Here is a 23407-nt window from a genome sequence, read left to right as displayed (position 1 = left end):
CACATGTAACCAAATAAGAAAAAAATTCTGAAAATATCATCCAAACAGAAATGTTACAATTTGTTATCTTATGAATAAAGCAAATATAAAGATAGTAAAATAAATTCCCCAAACAGAGATTTTTCCTTTTATTTAGTATGCATGGATTTAAAAAAAAAAATCATTTAAGCTTCTAAGTACTATATTTTTAAGTATAGAACTGCTGAAAGGATTTCTGGCACAATACAGTCTAGCATATCCAGCTTTCTTCTATATTTGTAATTTTATTTCTTGTAAAGTCATTAACATAATAGTTTTAGTCATTTTTTTGCTATGCTTGGAAAATAAGATTGTTTTAGAATCACATTAAAAAGGGATGAGAACACAGACTTGTGAGAGAACAAAGGATATGTATTGACAGTGATAATGACAATATTTGATAACTTCTTCCTTGCTTTTTTAAGGAAAAGATATTCTACTATGATACTCTAATAAAAATATTCTAAGAGCTGAATTTTGCTTTTATGTATAACAGAGTTCCAACAGCTACCCTTTTTGGTTTTTATTTATACCACACAAAAATTGCATAAGCAATGGTGAATCAGATAGAGATTTAGCAAGCAAGCAAGGGATTAAATAAGCAAGATGGGATCCTGAAGTAAAAAAATCAATAAATAATGGATATTCAAGTATGATGCTTTGACTTGTTGCTTATCCTGTATATTTGAACAATTTAGCCAAATGATGGAAAGACCCCTGCAAGAGAGTATCTAAGTTACCATCCTCACTCTTCCACAACTGAAAAAGTGCATTGAGAATAACCTTTCTAAGCTTCGCTTTGAGAGTTACTCGTTGCTTGAGGGAAATGAAATGCTCTCTGAGGGTTGTAGTGGCTGTTTAAATACTCTGTGTAAAACTATAATGAATCTCTGTAGGAAACCAAAATGTCAACAATAAAAAATGTGAGCTGACAAACCTCCTGTTTTCTGAATTATTATGAACACTGGAAAAAATAAATTAAAAGGGTTGTACTTACAGGAACATCAACATATTTTGCAGCTGCTTTCACCTTTAGAAAATTAAAACAACACACAGTAAGTGCTTATTACTACAGATTGTGCACAATTTCACAATTATGCACAGAAAGAAGAACAGAACCATTGTGAATCCAAACACTTACAGTGAATGAAACTAATGACGAGAAGAAAGTGCCTTCATCGTATCTTGACAATTTAGACAGCACACCTTCTAACACTGAAACAACCTGGAGGAAAAGCACAGAGAAAAATCTAAATGCACAATATGAAAAGTAAATATTTTGAATGAAAATGTGAGTTTTTCTTCCTCAGATTTTCATTGTTCAGCAGGGTAATGCAATCTGTAAATTTGACCACTTTCTCCACCTTACAAAGTGCTGAAATCAAGGACAACATTCCTTTCGCAGCTTCACCTATTGATCGAACTGATGGAAATTGTTGAACCACTGCAGAAATAGAAACCCAACCCCAAAATTCTCCTGAGGTGGGCCTGCTACTCCACACCACTTTGCTGCCTCTAGAATGCATGATTAAAGATAGGAGTGTGTGTACCCAGCATGTATTTTGGGTAGAAAACACAGAATATTTTCTAGGACCAGAGTTTCTAAGATCAGAGCTTCAAGGATGACGGAGCACAATTGTTAAAGGTGGTGATCTCAATATCATGTTTTGCTTATCTTTGCTACTGAATAGAAATCCAGCTCTGATTTCAGCCAGCAGTGTAAGAGCACTGGAGTTTTCTGTCAACAGCATGTGCTGTTGAACTGCTACTACATGGCTAAGAAGGGGCAAGAAAATGTATCCCCCAAATCTCTGGTATGGTGTGGTTCCTCTCCCTGATACCTTCCCCTGCAATCCTCTGAGTAGCTTGACTCTTCAGCAAGTGGCATGAAAAGGCCTTTTTGCAAAAATTTATTTCTGACCAAAAACCATCTTATTAATTGCATTAATTATAGCCTTAAACTCCCCCAAATGAGCCTTAAGGCAAACAAGTTCCCTTCTCATGTCCCTCTGTGATGTTATGTTGCTCAAGTAATTTCACGGTGTATAACATAAAATACCTGTCAGCCGTTGTATTCGTGCGCATTTATTTTACACATATGAATTGCTTTCCAGTTTCATATAAAGATTGTTTTAAAAGTCATCCCTTGCTCCCAACACAGTCATTCCCACAACCACGAGTATCATTTTATGAGTGTGAGGACAGAACGAAATTCCATCTGGCATGCTGTTAATGGGCACTGTAACAGTGTCACAACAGTGTCACCTCCAGAGGAACTGAGATCATCACTTTACAATAAGCCCTGCTCTTAACAGTTCAAGGAGCAGGAGCAAGTGCAAACCTACATTTGTCATTTATCAATCTAACCTGTCATATTTACAGTGATTAATTAAGACACCAGTACATAGGTGCCGATCAAGGAATAAAACCACATCACGAGAGAGAGTGGCAGTTGTTTCTGCACCCCGTGCATGGTATAATTACAGTCCCTTTATTAGACCAAATACCAGCTTTCTGCTTTGCCATTGCATGCCTGTGAGAAGCTGCTGTTCATACTTTAACTCATTTTATCCGACTGGCAAGGATTCTTTCTGCAGAAGGGTGTTCAATCTTATTCTGCAAAGATCTGCTATGGAAGGGGCTGATCTCACAAACAATATGGTGTCCACAGTGCCAGCAAATGGCTCCAATACAAGTGGGACACAACAGAGGAAAACATTGTAGTGTCAGGGATATCCATTTAAACGAAGGCTTAGTTATGAAGCTGGAAACTTGTTTTCTGAGATCTCAGTGTACGGACATGTGAAGCTCTAAGAGCATTTCTGTGTATACCTTATATTCTCTGAATTGGTTACTGAGACACACTGTGCTTTGTTGCAGTGTTTTGTGCTATTCCTGTGATTTGTTAAATGCTTTAGCTTGGTAAGTCTTGCATACAAAATGCATGGTATAGTCTTTACCAAGTCTCACTGAAGTGAAAGTACTCTTCATTTTCATAGATGACTTGCAGCTAAAAACAATGATTGAAACCCTTATTCCTCTGGAGCACAAAGGAAATAATACAGAGGCAAAGGCTAAAAAATAATGAAAATATATTAGATGAAAAAAATGAACACACATGGATATCATGCACATCGATGTGCATTTTTCCTGGCCAAAACCAAGAGCGAAACATCACCCTTCCTCTGTACCCTCAGAGGCTTTCTGCCTTGAAACAGAAGCAACCAGGATGTCACTGGCATTTCACATCTCAAGTGAGGAGAGACTGGTTAAGCTTCTAATGATTAGCCAATGACACAGAATATTTGCCTCCTGTTCCGAGATTTCAACCTCTGGTAATAGTGTATGTGATAACTAAGAATGCAAATCCTTCTGTATTAACAGCAGCTGCCTCTAGAATTTCTTGTACATATATCCAGGAGAAATATGACTATTTTCTTCCTTCTTCTATAATCTCAGATATTAAAAAAAACAATGAAAAGGTTTAACGTTAAATAGCATGATTTGGTCTGATTAAATTCCCCTTTCTTCCTCTTCCTCTTCAATAACACTAAACCCATAAATGGACAGGTTAGTTCAGAGTGATGACAGATGGCATGTAAAACTCAAAACTGTCGAGTTGAACCACTTGTAGTTATGTCTACATCAAACCTTCACTTTAGAGAAAAAATGTGTGGTTTCTACGTATTTATCAGCAAGTGGACACATTTTGCTTAAACTGCTATGACTCTACAAAGCCTTCCCCTTCAACTCCTCTGCAAGCATGGGGGGTGTCAATCCAAAAGGCGATCCTGCTCCCCCCACCCCCTGTCAGCAAGCTGTGACAAGTGAAAATGCAGGCACGATGAAAATATGACCAGAGGCTTATTTTTTGTCACTAACTCACAAATAGTAAATGTATGGCTTATTTATCTTACTTTGAAAATCAGATATTTCTGGATAGTTTGCAATGCATAGATAACAAAACTTCTTAGAAAATCTTTCTCTTCTGCCATTATTTGCTGTGTCCTTCAAACTGTTAGGGACTGAAAGCTTTTCTTTTACTTTAAGCACTTAAGACTTCTACTGGAGTAGAGGTGCTACAGTAACACAAGATATTTTTAAAGTTTTTTTCACTTATTCTCCAAGTCCCTACATCATGTCAAAAGATATATTTTTTAAAAATATAAACCCCTATGAAGTCAATTTCAAGAAATAACAACTTATAAAATATTTTTAAATTAAATGGTTTGTGGAACAAAATGTCATTAAAAATTTATACCGATACTCTGGATTGCTGTCCATCTCCAAATACAAAATTTAAATACTACTTAGTGATAGGAAGACAGTTTTCATGTGAAAAATTAAATAAAAAATAAAACATGCTATTACTTAAGATAATATTGACATACTCAAGTCCTACCAGTTCTGCTAGCTGCTAGCAGTTCTTATCTATAACAGAAACACAGAAGAGAAACTTATCTGATTAGCAGGTTGCACAGAAATTGTTCACCTAATGGGTTATAAAATTTAATTTTGTAAAGTCAATATTATTTGCATGACTATTATTTACAAATCATGTTGTTGTAATCCCCAATCTCACTGTGTAAAGAAAAACTGTGATGTTTAAAGACATTTCAGAAGTTCAATAATTAGAGATATATTTTCTGCTTTATTATAAATTAAAAACTAAATAGCTTTACCTTTGAAACAAGAAGTGAAATAATTTCTTTAACAGTTTCTTCAATCAAGTCATCTATTTTTGAATGGTATTGTTGCTGTATTTCAAAAGATAAAGAAGCATTAGCATGTATATGAACACACACTTTTGTCATAAGTCATAAATGGTACAAAGCTGATAACCCTGCCAGATCAGATTTACTTAAAATTATCATTTTGAACATCAGAAGAACAAACCCTTGAAAACGATCCACCCAATCAACACTTTCTTACATTCTGTGTTGAAAATTTTCCCATGTACACTGTTGAGTTAAGCAGCTAATGGGGTTATTATTTAGATGAATTGAGTTCTTATTCTTATTCAGGCGAAGGAATGTGAAGGATACTTTTTGTCTTCTCCTATATAATTAAGGTGGCCATGTATTTTTTTTCTAAAGGGTTGGTTTAGCTGGAGAAGCAAAAAGACTAGAATAAGATTTAATTAATAGAGCATTTCATGTCTGACAACTCTCATTCATAAGTTATTTTAAATGTCCTCTAGAAATAAAATGAGCTCCAATTGTTCATCCTAAAAGAGCCTTTCTGTTAGCACAGTGAGCCGCAGTTTATACAAATCTTACAATATGCTCAAGCAAGGGCAAAATTAAAATTTCATCAACAAAGCAGAATAGATGGTAACAAATTAATAGGCCATAAAAGGCATAATAAAGCAGACTTCATTCTCCATAGCCTTTTTCTTTTGCTTTTTCATAAAGAAGGTGCCTTTAAGTAAATACTTTTAAAATAAATCTGAAAGACTTTTTAGATAATACCACAGAGCTCCCTCCCGAAATTAACAGGAGCTAGGGATCCCATTCTGTCAAGGAGGCACATCAATTTAAACAGTAATTCTTCCTTTAGAAACATTTATCTGACAGCAAAGATTGTCCCCAATAGCCACTTCACAGAAAATGTGACTTGTAAAGACTAACCCTATCTTCATAGTTCAAGGCTACTTGGAACAGCTAACAGCATAATGCTCGGAGTAAAAGTACTGAGGTCAGTATAAACATTAGCCTAACTTAGCAGCTGCCAGCTGAATAGTTTTCAGAGTTGTATGGTTTTAAAGGATATTTTTCATCTGTCTCAGAGTTGCCATACAAACCAAAACATTAAATCTGATCTGCTTAATATATTTAGGAATGATTTTCTAAACAGTGCATCTGCCAAACTTGCATTTAAATTAAGAGAGAATAAAACTCCTAATGCATTTGCCCACACATATGTATCTGTTCCAGGTACCAACACCATGCATGTTAATTTTTGATTTTAATTTCTTTTATAGTTTAAAACCACTTGGAAAATGTGAATATATGTCTCAAACATCAGCAGACATCTCAGAAGAGTGAAAGAATGTATTAGAATTATGTCAAAGAATTTTCCATAGTTCCAGATATATTTTATTCTAATCATATTAATGTCTTGACCAAAGTAATATTCTCTTGATCTGCTAAGGACTTAAATCATCCCAACCTGTCTGACGTCTGTTGCTTACACAGTCTTTAGAAGGCAATGGTGTCTTACTCTCTGCAAACAATAAATGATTATTCTCTCACAGATGCATGTCAAAACTATACATATTTCTATGATCCATGAAAAATCACAGTTGTCCCTCCCATAAAGTGTCTGCAACTTTATCTCTACAGCACACCACATTAATGGATCTATGTATATTTTAAGATCAGTTCCTATATTTTTCTTTTTTTCTTTTCTCCCCCTCCCCCATAAGGCAAATATAATTTTGTAGGAATGGAATATAATCAGTAACTTCACTGTGTGACCAAGAAAAACAAGGACTAAACCAAATTATTCAAAAATCACAAGCAGCTTTCAAAATCATGACATGTATTTAGAAATAATTTTTGAATTTTTTTTTAACCTGAATTTCCCTGTTTTCAAGATTCATTTTGCAAACTATGACATCATAAATTTTTCAACCCACTCCTCCCCAATGCCAACTTCCACTAAAACAGCCATCCCTGACAAAACAAAACTTCAGATCCTTGTGGAAGATTATTTGACTCCAGGAGATAGGCTTTAAGAAGATGGCAAATGTTGTAGAATTCATGATAAAATTGTATGAGCTGACAAGGCTGTATGCATGATCCTGAAATCAGCACCTGTAGGACTGCAGCTTTTCTATTTCTGCCAAGCTTGCTCAGCGAGAGCAGAGACATCCTCGCCCTTTTCCCAAACACATTTATGGATAGCTGTGCCTTTACATTCCTCTGCTGGCTGATGTGATCACAATCCACACGGAGTCTGAACCTAGACAAGTCAGCTCCCACAGCTAAATTATCTCAATACACACTGTAGAGTCTTTCAGCATCATCCCAAAGCCCCCGAAAGGCACTCTGCCTTTCCAGCTGCCCTAGAGTAATTCCCAGTAAAATAGGAAATACAGCTGCAGCTGTAGGAGGTACATGGAAGAAAACTACGCTTAGTGGCAAAGCGTGTCATGGGATGTAACCAAACAAGATTGCCTTTTGAGGACAATATGGCTGGTCTTCCAAATGTGGCTCTCTGCTCCTAGTAGCATTTGGAAGGAGACAAAGTATTTTAGAGCCTTTTGACAGTTGTGTTTTTGGAGAACAGAGGAGTTTGTTCCGAAATTCTGTGGTGACCAGCTGACAACTGTAACTTGCTCATTTCTACAATATATTCAATTTTCTTTTCCATTCTACCCCACTATGTCCCAATATTGGAGTTGGCTTTTTTAATGATTTTTTTTTTTTAAGATTTTCAAGCTAGCTTTCCTTTGTTTGTTTTAAGGTTGGATGGCTGTGAAAATAAATTGCACATGATCATCTGAACAGAAACAGCTACTGCCAACATATAACATTACAATATTACCTACATATTAAATTGTCTCTGCATTTTTACTATCAAATTGGCTATAATCCTCTACTACTTATGCAGTCAAATGAGCCTCCTCCTTGAATTCTATGAATCAAAATAGCTTCAGAAAGAAAGTTTATCAAATTAAAGCCCACTTTCCCCTCAATTCTTCTACATATATACATAGCACTGGCTGTGGCACATTCCACTGAAATGGCACATCAGTCATTATTCCCCAAACTGAAAAGTATGCCTCCTTTTATAAGCATGTTAGGGTACTGGGAATGCAGGCTGGAATTCTGACACAACTAAAACAGCTTCTATACATATTCTGCCATGAAACACTCAACAGTATAGATCAATGGCATTTACTCTGTTCATACTACCCAATTACACAAAACAACAAATAAGCTGTGATGCAGATCTAAGGTCCTGCTTGGATCTAACGATCTGTCAACATAAGTGGCCCCAGAAGAATTTGTTATTTTAATTTGTTTTGTGCCTCCAGCAATATTTCCTGTGTGATTCTTACCTATCATACTCAAAAAGGTGAATGTTGCCAGACTATGGCAGCATCTAGATGATAAAGTTATAACTTAATAGGCTTTAAACGATTTATCACAAATAACAAAGGCCAAAAAATCTCTGGATTGAATGTTGTGTGACAGCAAAGGTTTCCCTTACTGCTGCTATTCATTTCACTTGCCATCCATGGACTGCAAAGGAGTAGCACCTGTTGGCTTCTAGTTCAGGAAAGAAGGAAGTGAGACACTGCTCACCATAGAACTACCCAAGATTTCATTCACGGAAACTAAGAAGTTGTGCTGGCAGCTGTTTGAGAAATAGCAGAAACCGGTACGTTACTTGGCTGTCTTGCTGCAACCTTCCCCTGTACTCCACGAATTGCCACTCTGGTTGTTAATGAAGCAGGCTGCAGGCACCAGCAGTTAGTCTGAGATAAGGCGATTCTCCCCTGGACCTGCTTCTCAAATCCTCCTAAGGCAACGGCCAGCCAATGCAGAAGGCATCCAGCCAGCTGAGGTCTCTTTAAACACAATGTACTTCACGCCTGTAACCAAATCATGCTGTGCTTCTCTTAAGCTTTAAGACAGTATCCAGAAGGAAAGGAGGGGAGGGAGCCCTCCTGAACAGCAGACTTAGTGACTATGAGAGTGGACCTAACTGGAAGACCTTTGGGAGAATGGTGAGCAGTGCATGAAGTAATGTCGGAAAACCCGGGGATTCAATCAAATTTAAACTCTAAACTCAAGGTGCTATGATTGCTAACCATGACCAGAATGCCCTAATCACATGATAAGTAAGAATTCCCTCCTATCTGACAACTCAGGATAAAAACTTCCACATCTGACTCTACTTGAACAAGATATACAGCTGCTCATAGCTCCACGCAGGGAATGAAAAGAGCATGCTGTATTCAAGGAGATGTTTGAGTCTAACCGTGTAATTAAGTAACACCTTCCATCACTTGCAGAATAAGTTCTAGAAACTGTCAGGTAGATATTCAGTGTTGAGTTTTAGATGAATGAGCAGCCCTTTTAAAAAAATTTAACTCAGGCCTTATGGAATGCTTTTCTTGACTGGCATAAAGGATCATGTTTGAGACTAAAATGAAGATGAAAGCACAAGGGAAAGAAAGGTAATACGGAAAAGGTTTCAAGACCAAGTGGCTAAGTAGGAGTAATTTGAAATGCCAGAGCTCCTATAGAGGAGTCAGAGATGCAACTGTTTATGTTATGAGATGGTCTCCTGCCTGCTTTGACAGATGGGCAGATTCCAGAAGCATCTCACCTAACAAATCTTGAAGCATTTCAAACTATGATATCAGCTACAAGCAACTGAAAGGCCAATTTTTTCTTAATCTTCAAAAAGAGCCTTGGGAATGGAAGAAACTGATAGACAACAGTTCAAAGTTTATGAGAAAGAAGGAAGTTTCTACATTATCTGATAATTTCTGATATGTGAAAAATTTGAGGTTCCTTTGGTTTATTAGATGAATTGGGATTAAGATTAACTTGGGGGCTTTGAAAGAAGTATGTATTTCATCACAGGTATGCTATACTGTCAAACTCTTGCACTGGAAAGAAGCACTGGAAGCACTTGGGGTCATGGTCAGACCTAGTAGGGAACAAGGGCTGTATTTCTGTTTTGGTGTTGTGAAGAGTGTATGATGGAGCTCAAAAATTTAGAGAATGGGAAGATTTCAGAAGAGAAACTAGTGAGGGTCTGTTGTCCAAAAGGTAACTGTGAATGATCAGCTTCGGCTTTGAGGGCGACTGGCTGACAATGCAGGAGAGTAAGTAAAAGATGAAATGGCATCATCAGCTTAAGGCAAAGAGTTGCTAGTTGTGGTTTACTTCTGATGAGCCTGAAACAAGTTGTTTGTTGCTCTTTTGCCTCACTGAGACGTGAAAGAGTCCATAACGTTGTGACCTGGTAAGACAGGACCCTGGGTCTGAAAAGCAGAAGAGTGAAGAATTCATCCGGAACCACCTTAAGAGGATGAACAAGAAAAGAATTGAGAAGCTGATGATCAGTCTGTAGCAAGGTTAGGCTGTAAAGGAATTCTGAGGGCTAGGCTAACAAATTAACAAGAAAAGCAGTATTACCATTTAAAATAAAAAGTGGCTGTTAATAACCAAAGAAAAAATATAGGTTAAAAACCAATGAAAAGACACTTACCCATTGACTAGCAAACTGGTTCACGTCATGGAAAACCAAAAGGAAAAATAAAGATGACAGGGTAGAACAGGAAAATGATGAATGTCTCATTGAATTGGGGGGGAAAAAAAAAAGACAATTGCATTGAATATGCTAACTTAAAAAGATGAATCAATAAAATGAAGAGCACAGTACAGAAATGGAAAAATCAACAGAAACAATATGACCAAATAATGTAAACGTGAAACTGCCCAAAGCAGACATACTTTTTTGTTGCCAAATTCTGACAAATGTTTTTACCTTCTCTCCAAAACAAAATCAAACAAAATTACACTGCTAATGCATTAGCACAGCAAGAAGTTTTAATTTTATGCTGGTGATCTCAGCAGTTTATGTTGTATGTGCTTTTTCACTTCACAGATTAGTCCTGTTGAGAGTGACAACACGGGAAGGACAGTAGTCGGTGAAGTCTAAATATCCTTCAAAAGCACATCAGTGCTCCACTGTGGAGTACCTACAGTCCTGGCAGCAGGCTACTGACAAAATGGTCCCTGTCCTTGGAGACCAAATAAAAAATCCCATTAAATTACCTGATTATTTCTTTCCTCTATTTTCAGCATGTATACAGGCATGAATGCTGGGCATACGAGCCATTTAAAAACAAACCTTACTTGTTTAAAACCTGGTTGCAAAGGACAATGTTTTGGCTCTATTTTACTATTACAAAAGAGTCCTGAAGTGGGCTGTTTCTCTGCTGCAACCCAAGATAAATTCCTGGAGGGGCTGTGAGTCAAGAAATCCTCTGAATGTTCAACAGACTCACAGGTCAAAGCAAATAAATTACAGAAGCACTCTGTGTCTTCTTTGGTTGAAGATGAGGGGTTGTGTCTTGCATGATGCTTCTAGGGAGCAGTCTATGCACGCTCCTGTACAAACAGAGCTATGTGACACATTTCAGCTAGTTTGAAATTAATCTACTTAAGGACTGTCTGCCGTGTGAGATGTTTCAGATGAACCGAACATAGGAATTAAACATACAAAATTCCACTTACCTCTTGCCCCCCATCCAGTATGCAGAGTTTAGCTGTCTGCTTTTTGGCATCAACTAAGACATTGAACATTGTACACAGAGAAGAAGGGATACGCAAGTCCGTTGATTTGTTTGTCTTTTGTAGCTTGAGTTCAAATGCAATTCTTGTTCTGTTTATTAAAACACAATTCATAATATGAGTCTCTCTGATACTTCTGAACAACCAGTGTACAAATGTATAAATCCCACTAAACATGCTGGCTTAACAATGTACATGCACGTGAGAACATCTTAGAAATAAAAATCTGTAAGTGCAGAAAATCCACCCATTCAATAAACAATTGCATTGATGGTAATCTCAAGGTTCTGCACTGCTTCAGCTAATGCAGTTGAATAATAAAAGTATTCTCTTCTTGCCCAGTAGATAACAATATGCTTCCCTGTATGATGACTAGGAACAATTTAAAGCAATGAAAATACCCTACATTTTCCAGCTCTTCTATGTTAAATGCGGTTTATCATACCAAATGCTTGCTTCTAAAAAATATAATTAAAAAATCCTCTTCTGGCTTTAATAGAAAAGAGAATTTTATTGAAAAAAAGGAGTTTATTATTAAGCAAATATTAATATTTATATTGAAAAGTGAGATGTATCAGGAAATAGATAATACAAACCCCCTATTTTCTTCTCACGCCAGTGTAAATAAGGAGTAATGTCACTGAAATAAATTATAATTGTTCAGAATACATAAATATAAAAGTAACGTTTTAATTCCACACTTATTTTTAAATGTGGGTACCAGAAACTGACACAATAGTTTAAGAAGATGGAAACAGAAGCATCCTATTTCTATTTTAGAAAGTCTTATAGATCATATTTGTATCACAATAAGAGTTATAATAGCATAGTTTCATCATTCTTTTCCGAGTTGCTACCATCTAATACAGTTCATCCAATGGACATACATATAATTTACTTTCTTTATTACTTGACGTATGGTATCTTTGACCACACTAAAACATACTTAGTGTGTTAACACTAGTATGATATGTAATAACTCTAAAATATTAATACATTTTATGTATTGACACTAGGATCATTCTGTAATACTAATTAAACCTTCATTTATTGCCATCAGAATGTTCTTATTCTCTACAAAAGGAAGCAGCAAAGATGTCAGGATTGGTATCACAGACCAAAACCCAATCCATAAGGAATTATTTTTGTAACGCCTCTGTGTTAATAATTCTGTTCTCAGCTTCTGGTTGTGATCCTGGCATTGAGCCATTTTTAACCTATTTTGTGTGTGCCATTAAAATTCACACAGTCAAATCTGTATGCTGCAAAGTTTTAGATACTGACAACATGTGGCATTAGATTTATTGCCCAGGAGAAATCCAAGTATTTATATTTACACAATTGCCTTTCCCACATTAATCTGTAATAATCTTTAAAAAAGATATAAGATCAATTTGAAAAGATTCATTCTTCAATAAATTATTTTAACTTGTACTAATTATATACATGTTTGTATTTTAGTCCTGTTGATAGAGTCCCAGTATAAAGATTTTTTTCATTTTTTTCCAGGCTCGAAATCAATATACTCAATATATTACTGCATCTCAATGCTACTCCTTTTATGGTTTTTAAGACTAAGATTACACTGATAGTCTTCCAGTCCTTCCTTTGAGATTTCAGCATCTTTCTAAGATTTGTTAGATATTTGTAGCTGACTGAGCTTCTACGCCAAATTCTTTAGGACAGATGGATGTAAGCTTACATGACTTCAATTTTAGTAGATATTGTCTCATATCTTCCTTTGCTACAGAGCTTAAACTTTTATTGCATTCACTGTATCACCCCCCTTCCAAAATCAAATAGAAATGTTTGTGAAATGCTTCTGCCCTTTTAACCATGATTTCCTCACTGTAGCTCTAGCAACAGGCTCACATACTAAGCCTGAGGTTCTCCTTGTTCCTACTACATTTAACAGAAAATAATAAAATACTAGGTTATCAGATTTAACCTTAGTGGATGTTACAGGTTATCTGTTTCTTTAGCCTTCCTTATCAATGTTATATATTTTCTGATTGAAACTATTAAATTGTCTATAAACCTTATTTTTTCCCCAGTCTTCTATTTATTTTTTTTTTAAAATCAGTATTTTCATGTGTCTGGACTAAGCTTTCTCTGTATGTGGGATCATGGCTTCAGAAGCACCTAATAGGAGAATCCTGTAAATTTTCTAGACATACAGATATTTCTTCTAAACTCAGTGGTATGTACTGAAAGCTATGGCAGAGATCTTTTTAGATAACCTATGCTTAATTTAGAAGAATATACCCATAACTATAAGATACAGCTCAAGAAAAAACATCACTATGTCTTCTATAATTTCCAGAAGCTTAGCAATATAAAACTTAGCTTCAGCTGGATAACTTACAGATAGCCTTCTTTTGTTTATTGTATAAATGCAGAAATGCTGTATACTCTTTATTTTGTAATATATTTCTTAGAGACAGTACTCTAAAATAATGACAAATTAAGTAGTATTATTAACTGAACATAAAGAATAATACAGTAACGAGAAGGGAAATGTACAAAAAGAAAAAGGATTTATTCTAGCAGAATTCTGAGATTTGTTAATATTTACCACATACAGGGAATAGAAAAGAGATTTGGTTTATTTAGTTCCAAGGGTCTATTCACAACATATGCAGAAATTGTCCTTGGTATTTCGTAGATGTTGCCAAATTGCTGATTGCCAGATGCTGGGAAATACACACAAGTCATGATCTCTTTACAGTTGCCCTGATTCCGGATTCTGGTACAGATGTACCTCTATGAGCCATTATGGCTGATCCTATGTTAATTTTCAAATCTTTCCCAATTTTTAATTGATCATTTCAACTGTACCTTTTAACGCAGGCTTCTATCATGTCAGTGGCCATAAGTTTAAGTCTCTGCTCTAAATGGTGGGCAAATTCTGGTTCTGGCCAGTGAAGATCAAAAACAAACATCTGCAGAGCATCCAGTTTCCAGAAAAGGTCTTCTGATGTAGCTGAGCCATTGCTATAAGAAACAAAACAAAACAAAGTCCCCAAGAAACAGAAGATAAATGTATGGGTGTCTATCCCAGTTGCCATAGAATTATCTAGAGTAATAAGATTTCTTTATCACACCCTCCTCCTGCTTCACTTCACTGTATCTCATAGCACAGTTGCTCTTATTCCAAGAACGTGAAAATGATCATGGAAAATCTAAAATAATTCCCATTAGGGTGAAAAAAGTAAAGTTTTCTCATCTGTTAGCTGAGAAATATGACAGGCTAGGGAGGTAGATCGGATGTTGGGGAACATGGAAAATGAAGTAGCTCAAATTTCAGATCAAGACTGGAAAAATAAAGGATACAGGTATTATTAATTAGTAAGGACCTTTTCAAAAGAGTGACAACTTTGCACATACGTTTTCTTGACTTCATAACTCTGGTAGATAAGCCTACCAAAGAAATGAGGATGCTAGTAGTAATATTGTAAAAGAGATACCCAGACAAATAGTCCTTTGATAAATGCTCATTAATTCTAACTGAGGGAATAATGTCAGATCCTGGTGGGAAAAAAGAGAACAGAAACTATTTAAAGAAATTTGTGCACAAACAAAACAGGGGACTAATATGGCTCTACGTCATCTCAGATTGTCCACGTAGTTTTAAAGTTCTTCTTCCACCCTGAACCGACTGCTAAATTTAAAGACATTTGCTTGTGATAAGATGCAACAATTTAAGAATAATTTTAGCTGTAGCTACAGTTACACTTCCACTGTCCTCGTGGATTAATTACATTTTCATGTTGCATTGCAATGCCTGGGTTATTGTTTAAGGACAGTTATACTATGCAGCATGGCATACCAGGATGTTACTGACACAGGCAACCAAAACTCAGCCTGACAGTCCCAATTCAGATGCAAATAGCTCAGTATGTCACTACTGCCATTTTCTTTCTTCTGCCTCATGACAAAAGAACATAATTATCAAAGTGTTAAGTGACCCCAGCTCTCATGGAAGGAGTCAGTGAGTGCTGAGTGTGCTCAGGACAGAGCAGGGTCAGATTAAAAAACAAACGAAGAAAATAGAAAGGACGTCTAATAGCTGACCACCTAGAGCACCCCTCAGACAGCAGCACCACCACCGGTTCGCTCCAGGTTAGCCAAGACGTTGGGCGGTGAAGTGAAGCGAAGCGAAGTACAGCTCGCGTTCAGGGCTCTGAAGAGGCAGCAGAGATGCAGCAGGAGCACTGCTGTGGTCTCACAGCACCCCATCACCTTCCAGGCCCACCCAAGTGCCCGCTTGCCCCGCTGCTTAAGGGTACCATGACTTCGGAGCCATCGCTGTCTTCTGCAAGACACGACAGCCATGTCGGTGCCGAAAGGGGCTGCCGGGCCAGGCGAAGGGGACAGCCAGCAAGGGCTGGGCAGTGGGTGACACTGGGAGCTGGGGCGCCTGCCTAGGGAAAAGGCTGGCTCTGAGCGACCGACTCCAACTTCGGCTTTGGTTTTAAATCGTGCAAGTTTTGGTATCTTCACTAGGCATAGCAGGATATTCCACGGCTTTAGACAGGCTTTTTTGATATCATGCATATCTTCCCCACTTATTTTAAACAGTAACTATTAATTTCACCTTGTACGTGCTCCTGAAAGAAAACAGCAGAAACAGGGAAAAGGCCCACGGGACTGCTAAGGTTACAACTTGCATAGGGCCGTTACCTGTTAAGGTTGGACCTGAATAGGGAGCACTTTTAGACACCACTAAGTTTAATTAAGAAACAGAAATAACAAGCCACCAAAATTTCTCAGAAAGTTTATAATCCTGTTAGACTGTTTAAGTTATATGATAGGCAAATATTGAAGATTTCATTACATCTGCTGTGTACACTGGCAGTGAGTGAAGTTGTAAATGCTAAATTATACACATTATTTGATTCAAAAGTGACTAAGTCAATTTTTGAGATGACTTGGATGAAAGAACAAGACAAATTATATAGGGACAGAAACAGGGACAATCTCAGTATATATATTACAGTTGATAAAAACACTTATTTTCTAGAAAACAAACCGTACTTTCTCAAGAAAGAGAACTACCATTTTTCATCATCAGATGATACAATGTAACCATTTTTTATTCTTCCATAGTTTTTTCTTTTTTGCCTAATGGAATTCCAAATGAAATTCTTCAGGACTCGGGAGGACTAATGTGCTCTCAATAACATCAATGTATTCTTATGCACGTTCACTCCCTGCTAGCCACTTAATTTGGTTTCATTAGACTACCAAATAAAATTTCACAATTATAATAAATGTAATAATAGACACAGGTTCATGAAACACTAATTCATTCTGTGAGAAACGCTAATTCATTCATTCTCTTTTCATATAATTTTGAGCTCCCATTCTTCATTTTTTTATTCATCATTGTCCAATGACATCTGAAGTTGACTAATGTATTATACTAATAAGATGGGGAAGGAAAATAAAGTGCTACAACAGAAACTATTTGTTACGAGTTCCACATCCAGACACAAACACCTAATTTGTTTGTTAAATGCTGCAGAAAACTGTGATTTCAATCACCTTGTTACTGCTATTTGTACCAGATACTTGTTTTTATTTGCATTTTAGGATTTTTCCTGGCCCTTATTCAGTAAAAGCATTAGAAACAGTATTAACTGTCAGCACATACCTCAATATCCTGAAGTGGTTGTACGGTCTATAGATTTGCTTTCCCTACTAGGAGCTGGTTATGTCACTTAAGGGTTTAATACTCCATAAAGTGTAACATGAAGAAGAGCCAAACTCAGTTTTCACCTCCTCCTGGCAGCAGGACGACGTCCTGCATTTGAATCAAATCACCAAAGCATTTGAATCTAATCACCAAAGCATTTGAATCTACATCCATAATTCCAGAACCATTTTTTTTTTTCTGAAGGAACAGGAGACATTGTTGGCTATTGAAAAGTTTTTATCTGAACATCTATGGTAAAGCTACTTCAATCTAATTAATGGAATAATATTACTGTACCAGGAAACTGAACTGGTACTCTTTCTTTAAAAACTATATTCAATACAGCTATCTATATTTTTAAAATTAAGCACAAACTCCCCTGTTTTGCTGGTGAAAACTTAAGCTTTCAGCACTAGTTCTTTGTGCAAAAGGTACTATCTAGTTGTCCACTCTTTTTAATCAGGTCATAGCAGTAAGAGAAAGTTTCCAATGATTAAAAGAGGCAAATATTATGCCCATCCTATTTTTTTTTTTAATGGCAATTTAACTTCATATTTGGTCACACTTTGACTGGGAGAGTGGACCAGATATCTCCAGAGGGCCATTTTAACCTAAATTATTTTATGGCTTTATGCCTTGCATCATACTGAACACAGCAAAGAAAGGTCCAAGACACAATGTTTCTCCAAGACCCTGCAGAATATTAAACTTGGGAGCGGCACACAGCCTCCTAAGTAATTCACTTATCCGCTGACAGCTGAGAGAGGCAGCTTCCCACTAGGCTTGCCAGCTACCTAAGCAGTAGCAATTAGTCAGACAGTCCACTAATAAAGCACACTGGCTGCAAATCAGCACACACACGACTCCAGAGTAGATGTAGAATATATCATTTCTTGCCTAGATGTGAAACTCCATAGGGTAGCTTGGGATATGAAAATAAGGAGAAATATTAAATATCTAAGGACATGCTCAATCAACCACAAGATTCAAAAGCAGCTGGCTTCCATTTTTGTAGAATTTACCAAGGGCAATGATGGTGATTTTATAAATTACTGCAATTACTTTTTTTTTAAGGTTATTACTGAGTTACTACCCATTAGTGTTTAGGACTGTTTACAAAACAGGGTACCAGCTCTGTCCTTTGTGAGCCCTCAGCTTGTGAGCTCCAGCTCTACTTCCTTTATGATGCCTCAAGACGTATATTCAGGGCACAGAAAGTCAACTGAGAGTTTCTTCAACAGAAAAGGATTTTCAATAATTACAGAGTGAATGGCACTTAGCCCCATCTCTGTATTTTCCACCAGCAGATGAGTGGGAAGGATGGAGCAGAACTTTGGCAGGTAATAGCTTGTGTATGGTCCCTCACAGATATTAGGGACAGAGTTACCTCATGGTTCCTCTTACTTAGTGCATGAGTGAGGCAACCTGAGGATCAAGCAACCAAAACATGTTTCTTGAGTCTTCTTTCTTCCTGTGTGTTAGTATTTCTGGAAGAAAAGAAATTTGGCCCACAATATACATTCATCTTCCAGAATGCTTAATAGGAACTAGCTATATTCAGAATTCCTTATTCCACAGAAAGTAGATCAGCTAAATGTCACTATTCCATAAGTCCTATGGCTATACTTTCAAATACCCATCTTTAAAACTGCAGACCATGGCCTCCCACCACTTTACTGGAGGCAAGCACTACAACAGGAACGTATGCGGCACTACAGATGCAACTCCCCCAAACAGTGCTGAAACACGTCTCCTGACTTATTCAGCATGCACAAACACACAGAGAGGTCCAGCAGGAGAGCTCAGACACATCCAGATCAGATCCCTTCATATCACAACCAGAGCACTGCGACTGCTCCAGCCGGTCCCTCTCGTCACTCATTATAGCTGAGTCACAGCAGGAAGAATACAGCTGACACATTTCCTTTGATGTTGCCTGTTCTGGTTGGAAGATGAGACAGGACTATTCTCCTGCAAGCATGTATCTTATTCCATGTCTCCCCAGTCTTGAGTTTTGCTGAACTTGATGTTCTAGACCGGCACCAGATAGCAACGACAACCTCAGGTCTGTTTCTACAATATTTTTGGTCAGTGAATCTATGTCATGTCTGCACTGAAAATAATAATATATAAATTAAACCATAAACAATTAAAATCACCCACAAATCTAACTGAAAAGCCAGGTCCAGAGGAGGCAGAGAAATTAAATTTAAAATATGAAATGGAAGAAAAATGCAATTTAAAGTAGTACATGTGAATTAAGGAATAAGTAAGGGCCCCCCCTCCTTCATTCTGGCTGATTAGAAGCTTTACAGAATATTCAAACTTTTTTGCTCTTTAAGTATGTTGTCTTCAGCCAAATGGAACAGTAATCCACAGTGCTCTGCATGTCTAGCCAAGGTGTCCTCTGAGTTGTCCTCTCCTGAGACCAATCAAGAAAAACATACTACTCCTAACACTTTCCCCTTTTCATATCTCCCTTTCCATATCTCCCTTTCCAATGCCCAATAATAAAAGGTTAAGCCAAAACAACTGAAAATGAGGTAATGATCTTCTTAAGTGTTGTTATAAGCAGCATACATTTACTGCTCCAAAACGTGATCAAGTTAAAAAAAAGCATCAGTTAATTAAAAACCATAAACAATCTTCTCTAGTAATGTTAAAAAGAATTGCAGCAACTTTTAAGTGAAAGAGGGGAAAATCTGTTTTCATCAGTAAAGCACACAAAGAAATGCCTAACTATGAATATATTTTCACTTTTTTCTCTTCAGCAAAAGTTCTTAGGCAGGCACGTAACAGCTCTGTTGAATATGAATGGACTTAGACATGAACATAAGAGCATGAACACGAACATTAGTAAAGTCTGGAGAATATGAAATCTCTTCCTACTGCAGACAAAATAGACACAGGACTTGGCATTCTTGGTAAACATTTAACTATAATTTAGTTGGCTCACAGACTGCTTTTTCTCATTTTTTTGCCTGTAGATTCTTCACTGTGTAATTCAAATTAATAATGATTAATTGGCCAAAATCATCACTTTCAAAGAGAAAAAGAGAAGTCCAGCACAACTTAGTGATATACGTAGTCATCTTCTTGCTAAAGCACCAGCTGTGTGGCCAGGAGGAGGGAGCACAGTGGACTGGAGAGAAAGACTTGTCAGTGGAGAGGAGGAGCCACCTGCGATGACTGACAGAGCAGGGCCTGGGCTCCTGGTTTAGGTGCCTCTGCTGACTCTAGGTACAATGCAGTATGTCACTCTAGTCCACTTAAGGTGGGTGTTCATCACACCAAAAGGGAAAACTGACAGGTAGCACTGGGTTTTGCTGAACAGGTATTGGAACCTAGGTATTCAGTTACTCCCATTGGAGAATTTAACTAGAAAGAGGAAGTTTTATTCTTCCTGAAAAGGACAGGATGGGAGAAGTGGGGGAAATAAAACGCTCCTCCTTTCTTTCATGTAATAGTGAAAGGAAACCATTTCCTCTGACAGAAGCTGAGACACCGTAACCAGCAGGAAAGAGGAAACTCATTAGCTTGGGAGGAGGAATAACTGGCTTGCAGTGCCTTCATTTTTCTTTTTTGATCCAAATACAACACATGGCCATTCTGAGAAGTTACCTGGCTCTTCAGTAAAACATAGATAGGCTGATTCTTAAAATACTACCTGAATTCCACAGTATTACAAAGGGAACTTAATACTACCTGCAATCTTGAATGATAATTTATACACATTTTATAAAACACAACTTCAAAGCTCTACATTTAGGGAAAAAAAAGCACAAAGAGGTGCCTACAGTGGAACCAGCACCTTGGCAGACCCCTTCTCGAATGTGTGAGGTGGCTGAGAGGGGGATGAGGACCTTACAATGATGACACTGCTAGCCCCCACTTCTCCTGAGAAGCAGCAGAGCGACAGCTACTGCTGGAAAGCGCTTACAGCACACAGGAACCTCAGTGTTCACCAAATCCTTTGAAAACCTCACTGATTAGTTTAGGAAGTTATGCATACTTTGCCACACACACCATGAACCTTAATACCAGAAGATGTGCAAGGGGGATGAGCTGATGTCTGAATTTCACTGTATTTGCACATTTTTTGACAGTACAATCTAGGAATTTATTGCTACACCAAAACCTTCATTTAGGAAAGATCTACCACTGTAATCCTCCAACCAGAATCCATATTTATTATATATTAATTATAAATTCAATATTCAAAATGCATGAATTTAAATATGTACAAGTGATTTTTACTGGATGGGGTTGCTAGAATACAGACTGTAAGAAGACCACATCTAAGATTATAATTACTCTTAACTGAAAGCTATTTTTTTTAAAAAAACCTAACCCTCAAAAGCATGGGAATAACACAAAGGAATTTGAGTAGCAGAAGACCAATTAGTTTGTATTCAAAGCTGAAATGACTTGCATAAGCACATCAGGAGAAACCCAGCATTATTATAGTAAACACAAAAGCTACCAAAACCAAGGATTAAGAGGAGCTTTGTCAACTTTTAGGGGAATTAGCAGGAGAACAACAATCATAATATTCAACAGAGAAGTGCCGGAAGTCTGGCAGAGCACACACTATCAAGTCCCTTTTTACAAGGAGTCACATGGAAAAGATGAGGGGTGATGGGTACAAGTTACTCCTGGGGAGATTCCGACTGGACATAAGAGGAAAATTTTTTCCCAATGAGAACAATCAGCCATTGGAATGATCTCCTCAGGGAAATGGTGGATTCCCCAACATTGGACAATTTTAATATTTAGCTGGACAGGGTGCTGGGCCATCTTGTCCAGACCATGCTTTTGCCAAGAAATGTTGGACCAGATGATCCTTGAGGTCTCTTTCAAGCTGGTATTGTATGATTCTATGAACTTTTGCAGTAATGGATCTGAGTGCTTGCTAGAAGTGTTTAATTCCACCATAAAACTTGAAAAGACAATACTTGGCTAGAAATCATATTATCAAGCTTTGCATCTTGAACGTGTGTTTTTTGAAGTCTTTCACATTCACCCTTCCCTAACACAAGTTTAGCTAAAATAACGTTCTTCTTGAGCCTTTCTCTAATGTATATGAATGTGTCCTCACACAGAAATCTGGCCTGTAACTATTCCCACAGAACAGGGCACATCTGCTCTATTTTTTTTATTACTATTTTAAGACAAGACCACCAAAGTGTTGGGGAGAAATCAAGAAGAAATACATATTTTTTCAAACAGACAAAGAAATGGATGTACTTCTATTCTGGGTACTTATTAACCTTTTACTATTTTCCTGTAACATGGATATTTAATCTAATGACAATATTTGCAGTCAATGATTTTCAGAACCAATATACAATGAGTTAATCAAACCCATGCAAAAATATGATGGGCTGCCTCACTTTACAAAACCACAATCTAAAATCAATTACCCAAAAGGTTCTTGACTGCTTATTAATTCAGAAGAGTCATTAGGTTGTTTAGGGTATTAAACACCGTTCATACTATGACAGACCTTTGCCAAGTTGATTTTTTAAGTTATCAGGTTTAAGACTGCTACATTTTAATGCACTAGAAAGCGCAACTCACTAACAGTCCATGCTTGGCTCACTCTCAAGAAACAATAATTTCCAACTAAGGGATCATAAACACCATGCAATCCAAATACAGCTGCACAGAACACTAGCAAGGCCATGCAGAGCTGACATACAGTCAGAAGGTTATTGAAGAATACACACGTGGAGTCATACAAAGAAGTCATCCAGGTTGGTGTAGTAAAGCTAGGTATTTGTGGAAGATTAAGAGGCAAACTTGGAACTTTTGGAAGAGCTACATTAGGAAGACTGTTGGTGATGCTCCTGTGAAGAAATAAACAATGTAGGAATACAATAAAAAATAGAATATTTAGAGGACAATGGGGGAGAACACCTGATTAGACAGAAAGCTATAGGCAGGTGCTTTGTTCAAATCTTGTAGAAAGCACTTACTTCACAGGTTGCCATGACTCTTGTTCAAGACCTCTGTGAATGGACTGGGCAATTGATGATTCCATGAGATCGATGTAGCGGATGACCATGGGAACAAAAATTTCTTGCAGGTGCTTGTGAAACTTTCCATTGCACAAAAACGCTTTAAAAACAAACAAAACACAAATAAAAAATGTCAGGCCTTTCCCTACTTTATTTTGCTATAGGAAAAAGTATCTCTTAAAATGTTTTAGTACCCGAAAGCATTTTAAGAACAAGATCCAGCTTGTGTAGGAAATACCGTTCACAAAAGATAAATGAAGTGCTCCATGAGGACACTGCAGTACATCCTAAACTGTCACTGTAACGGAAACTAGGCACATACTGAAGTTCTTTGTTAAATAAGAACA

The 23407-nt window shown here is 37.1% G+C and overlaps 1 protein-coding gene across 6 annotated transcripts in view; it reads right to left on the bottom strand.

The window, feature by feature from the left end:
- Positions 1 to 23407, bottom strand: part of CADPS2 (calcium dependent secretion activator 2) — a 330722-nt gene that overhangs the window by 31302 nt on the left and 276013 nt on the right. For 2 of the 6 annotated variants that reach the window (XM_075024992.1, XM_075024995.1), the window contains 7 exons: positions 23019 to 23160; positions 14181 to 14336; positions 11286 to 11433; positions 10255 to 10269; positions 4701 to 4775; positions 1160 to 1243; positions 1016 to 1048 (listed from right to left, as the gene is read on the bottom strand). In XM_075024992.1, the coding sequence (XP_074881093.1) occupies positions 1016 to 1048; positions 1160 to 1243; positions 4701 to 4775; positions 10255 to 10269; positions 11286 to 11433; positions 14181 to 14336; positions 23019 to 23160 (653 nt within the window). Of the gene's footprint in view, positions 1 to 1015; positions 1049 to 1159; positions 1244 to 4700; positions 4776 to 10254; positions 10270 to 11285; positions 11434 to 14180; positions 14337 to 22769; positions 22890 to 23018; positions 23161 to 23407 lie in introns of all 6 variants that reach the window. The other 4 variants (XM_075024996.1, XM_075024998.1, XM_075024993.1 and 1 more) reach the window with 4 other exon arrangements.

The sequence above is a fragment of the Buteo buteo genome, chromosome 4 (genome assembly GCF_964188355.1).
Source record: "Buteo buteo chromosome 4, bButBut1.hap1.1, whole genome shotgun sequence".
Classification (NCBI taxonomy): Eukaryota; Metazoa; Chordata; class Aves; order Accipitriformes; family Accipitridae; genus Buteo; species Buteo buteo.
The sequence above is the reverse complement of the archived record's forward strand: the minus strand, read 5'-3'. Positions and strand labels throughout refer to the sequence as shown.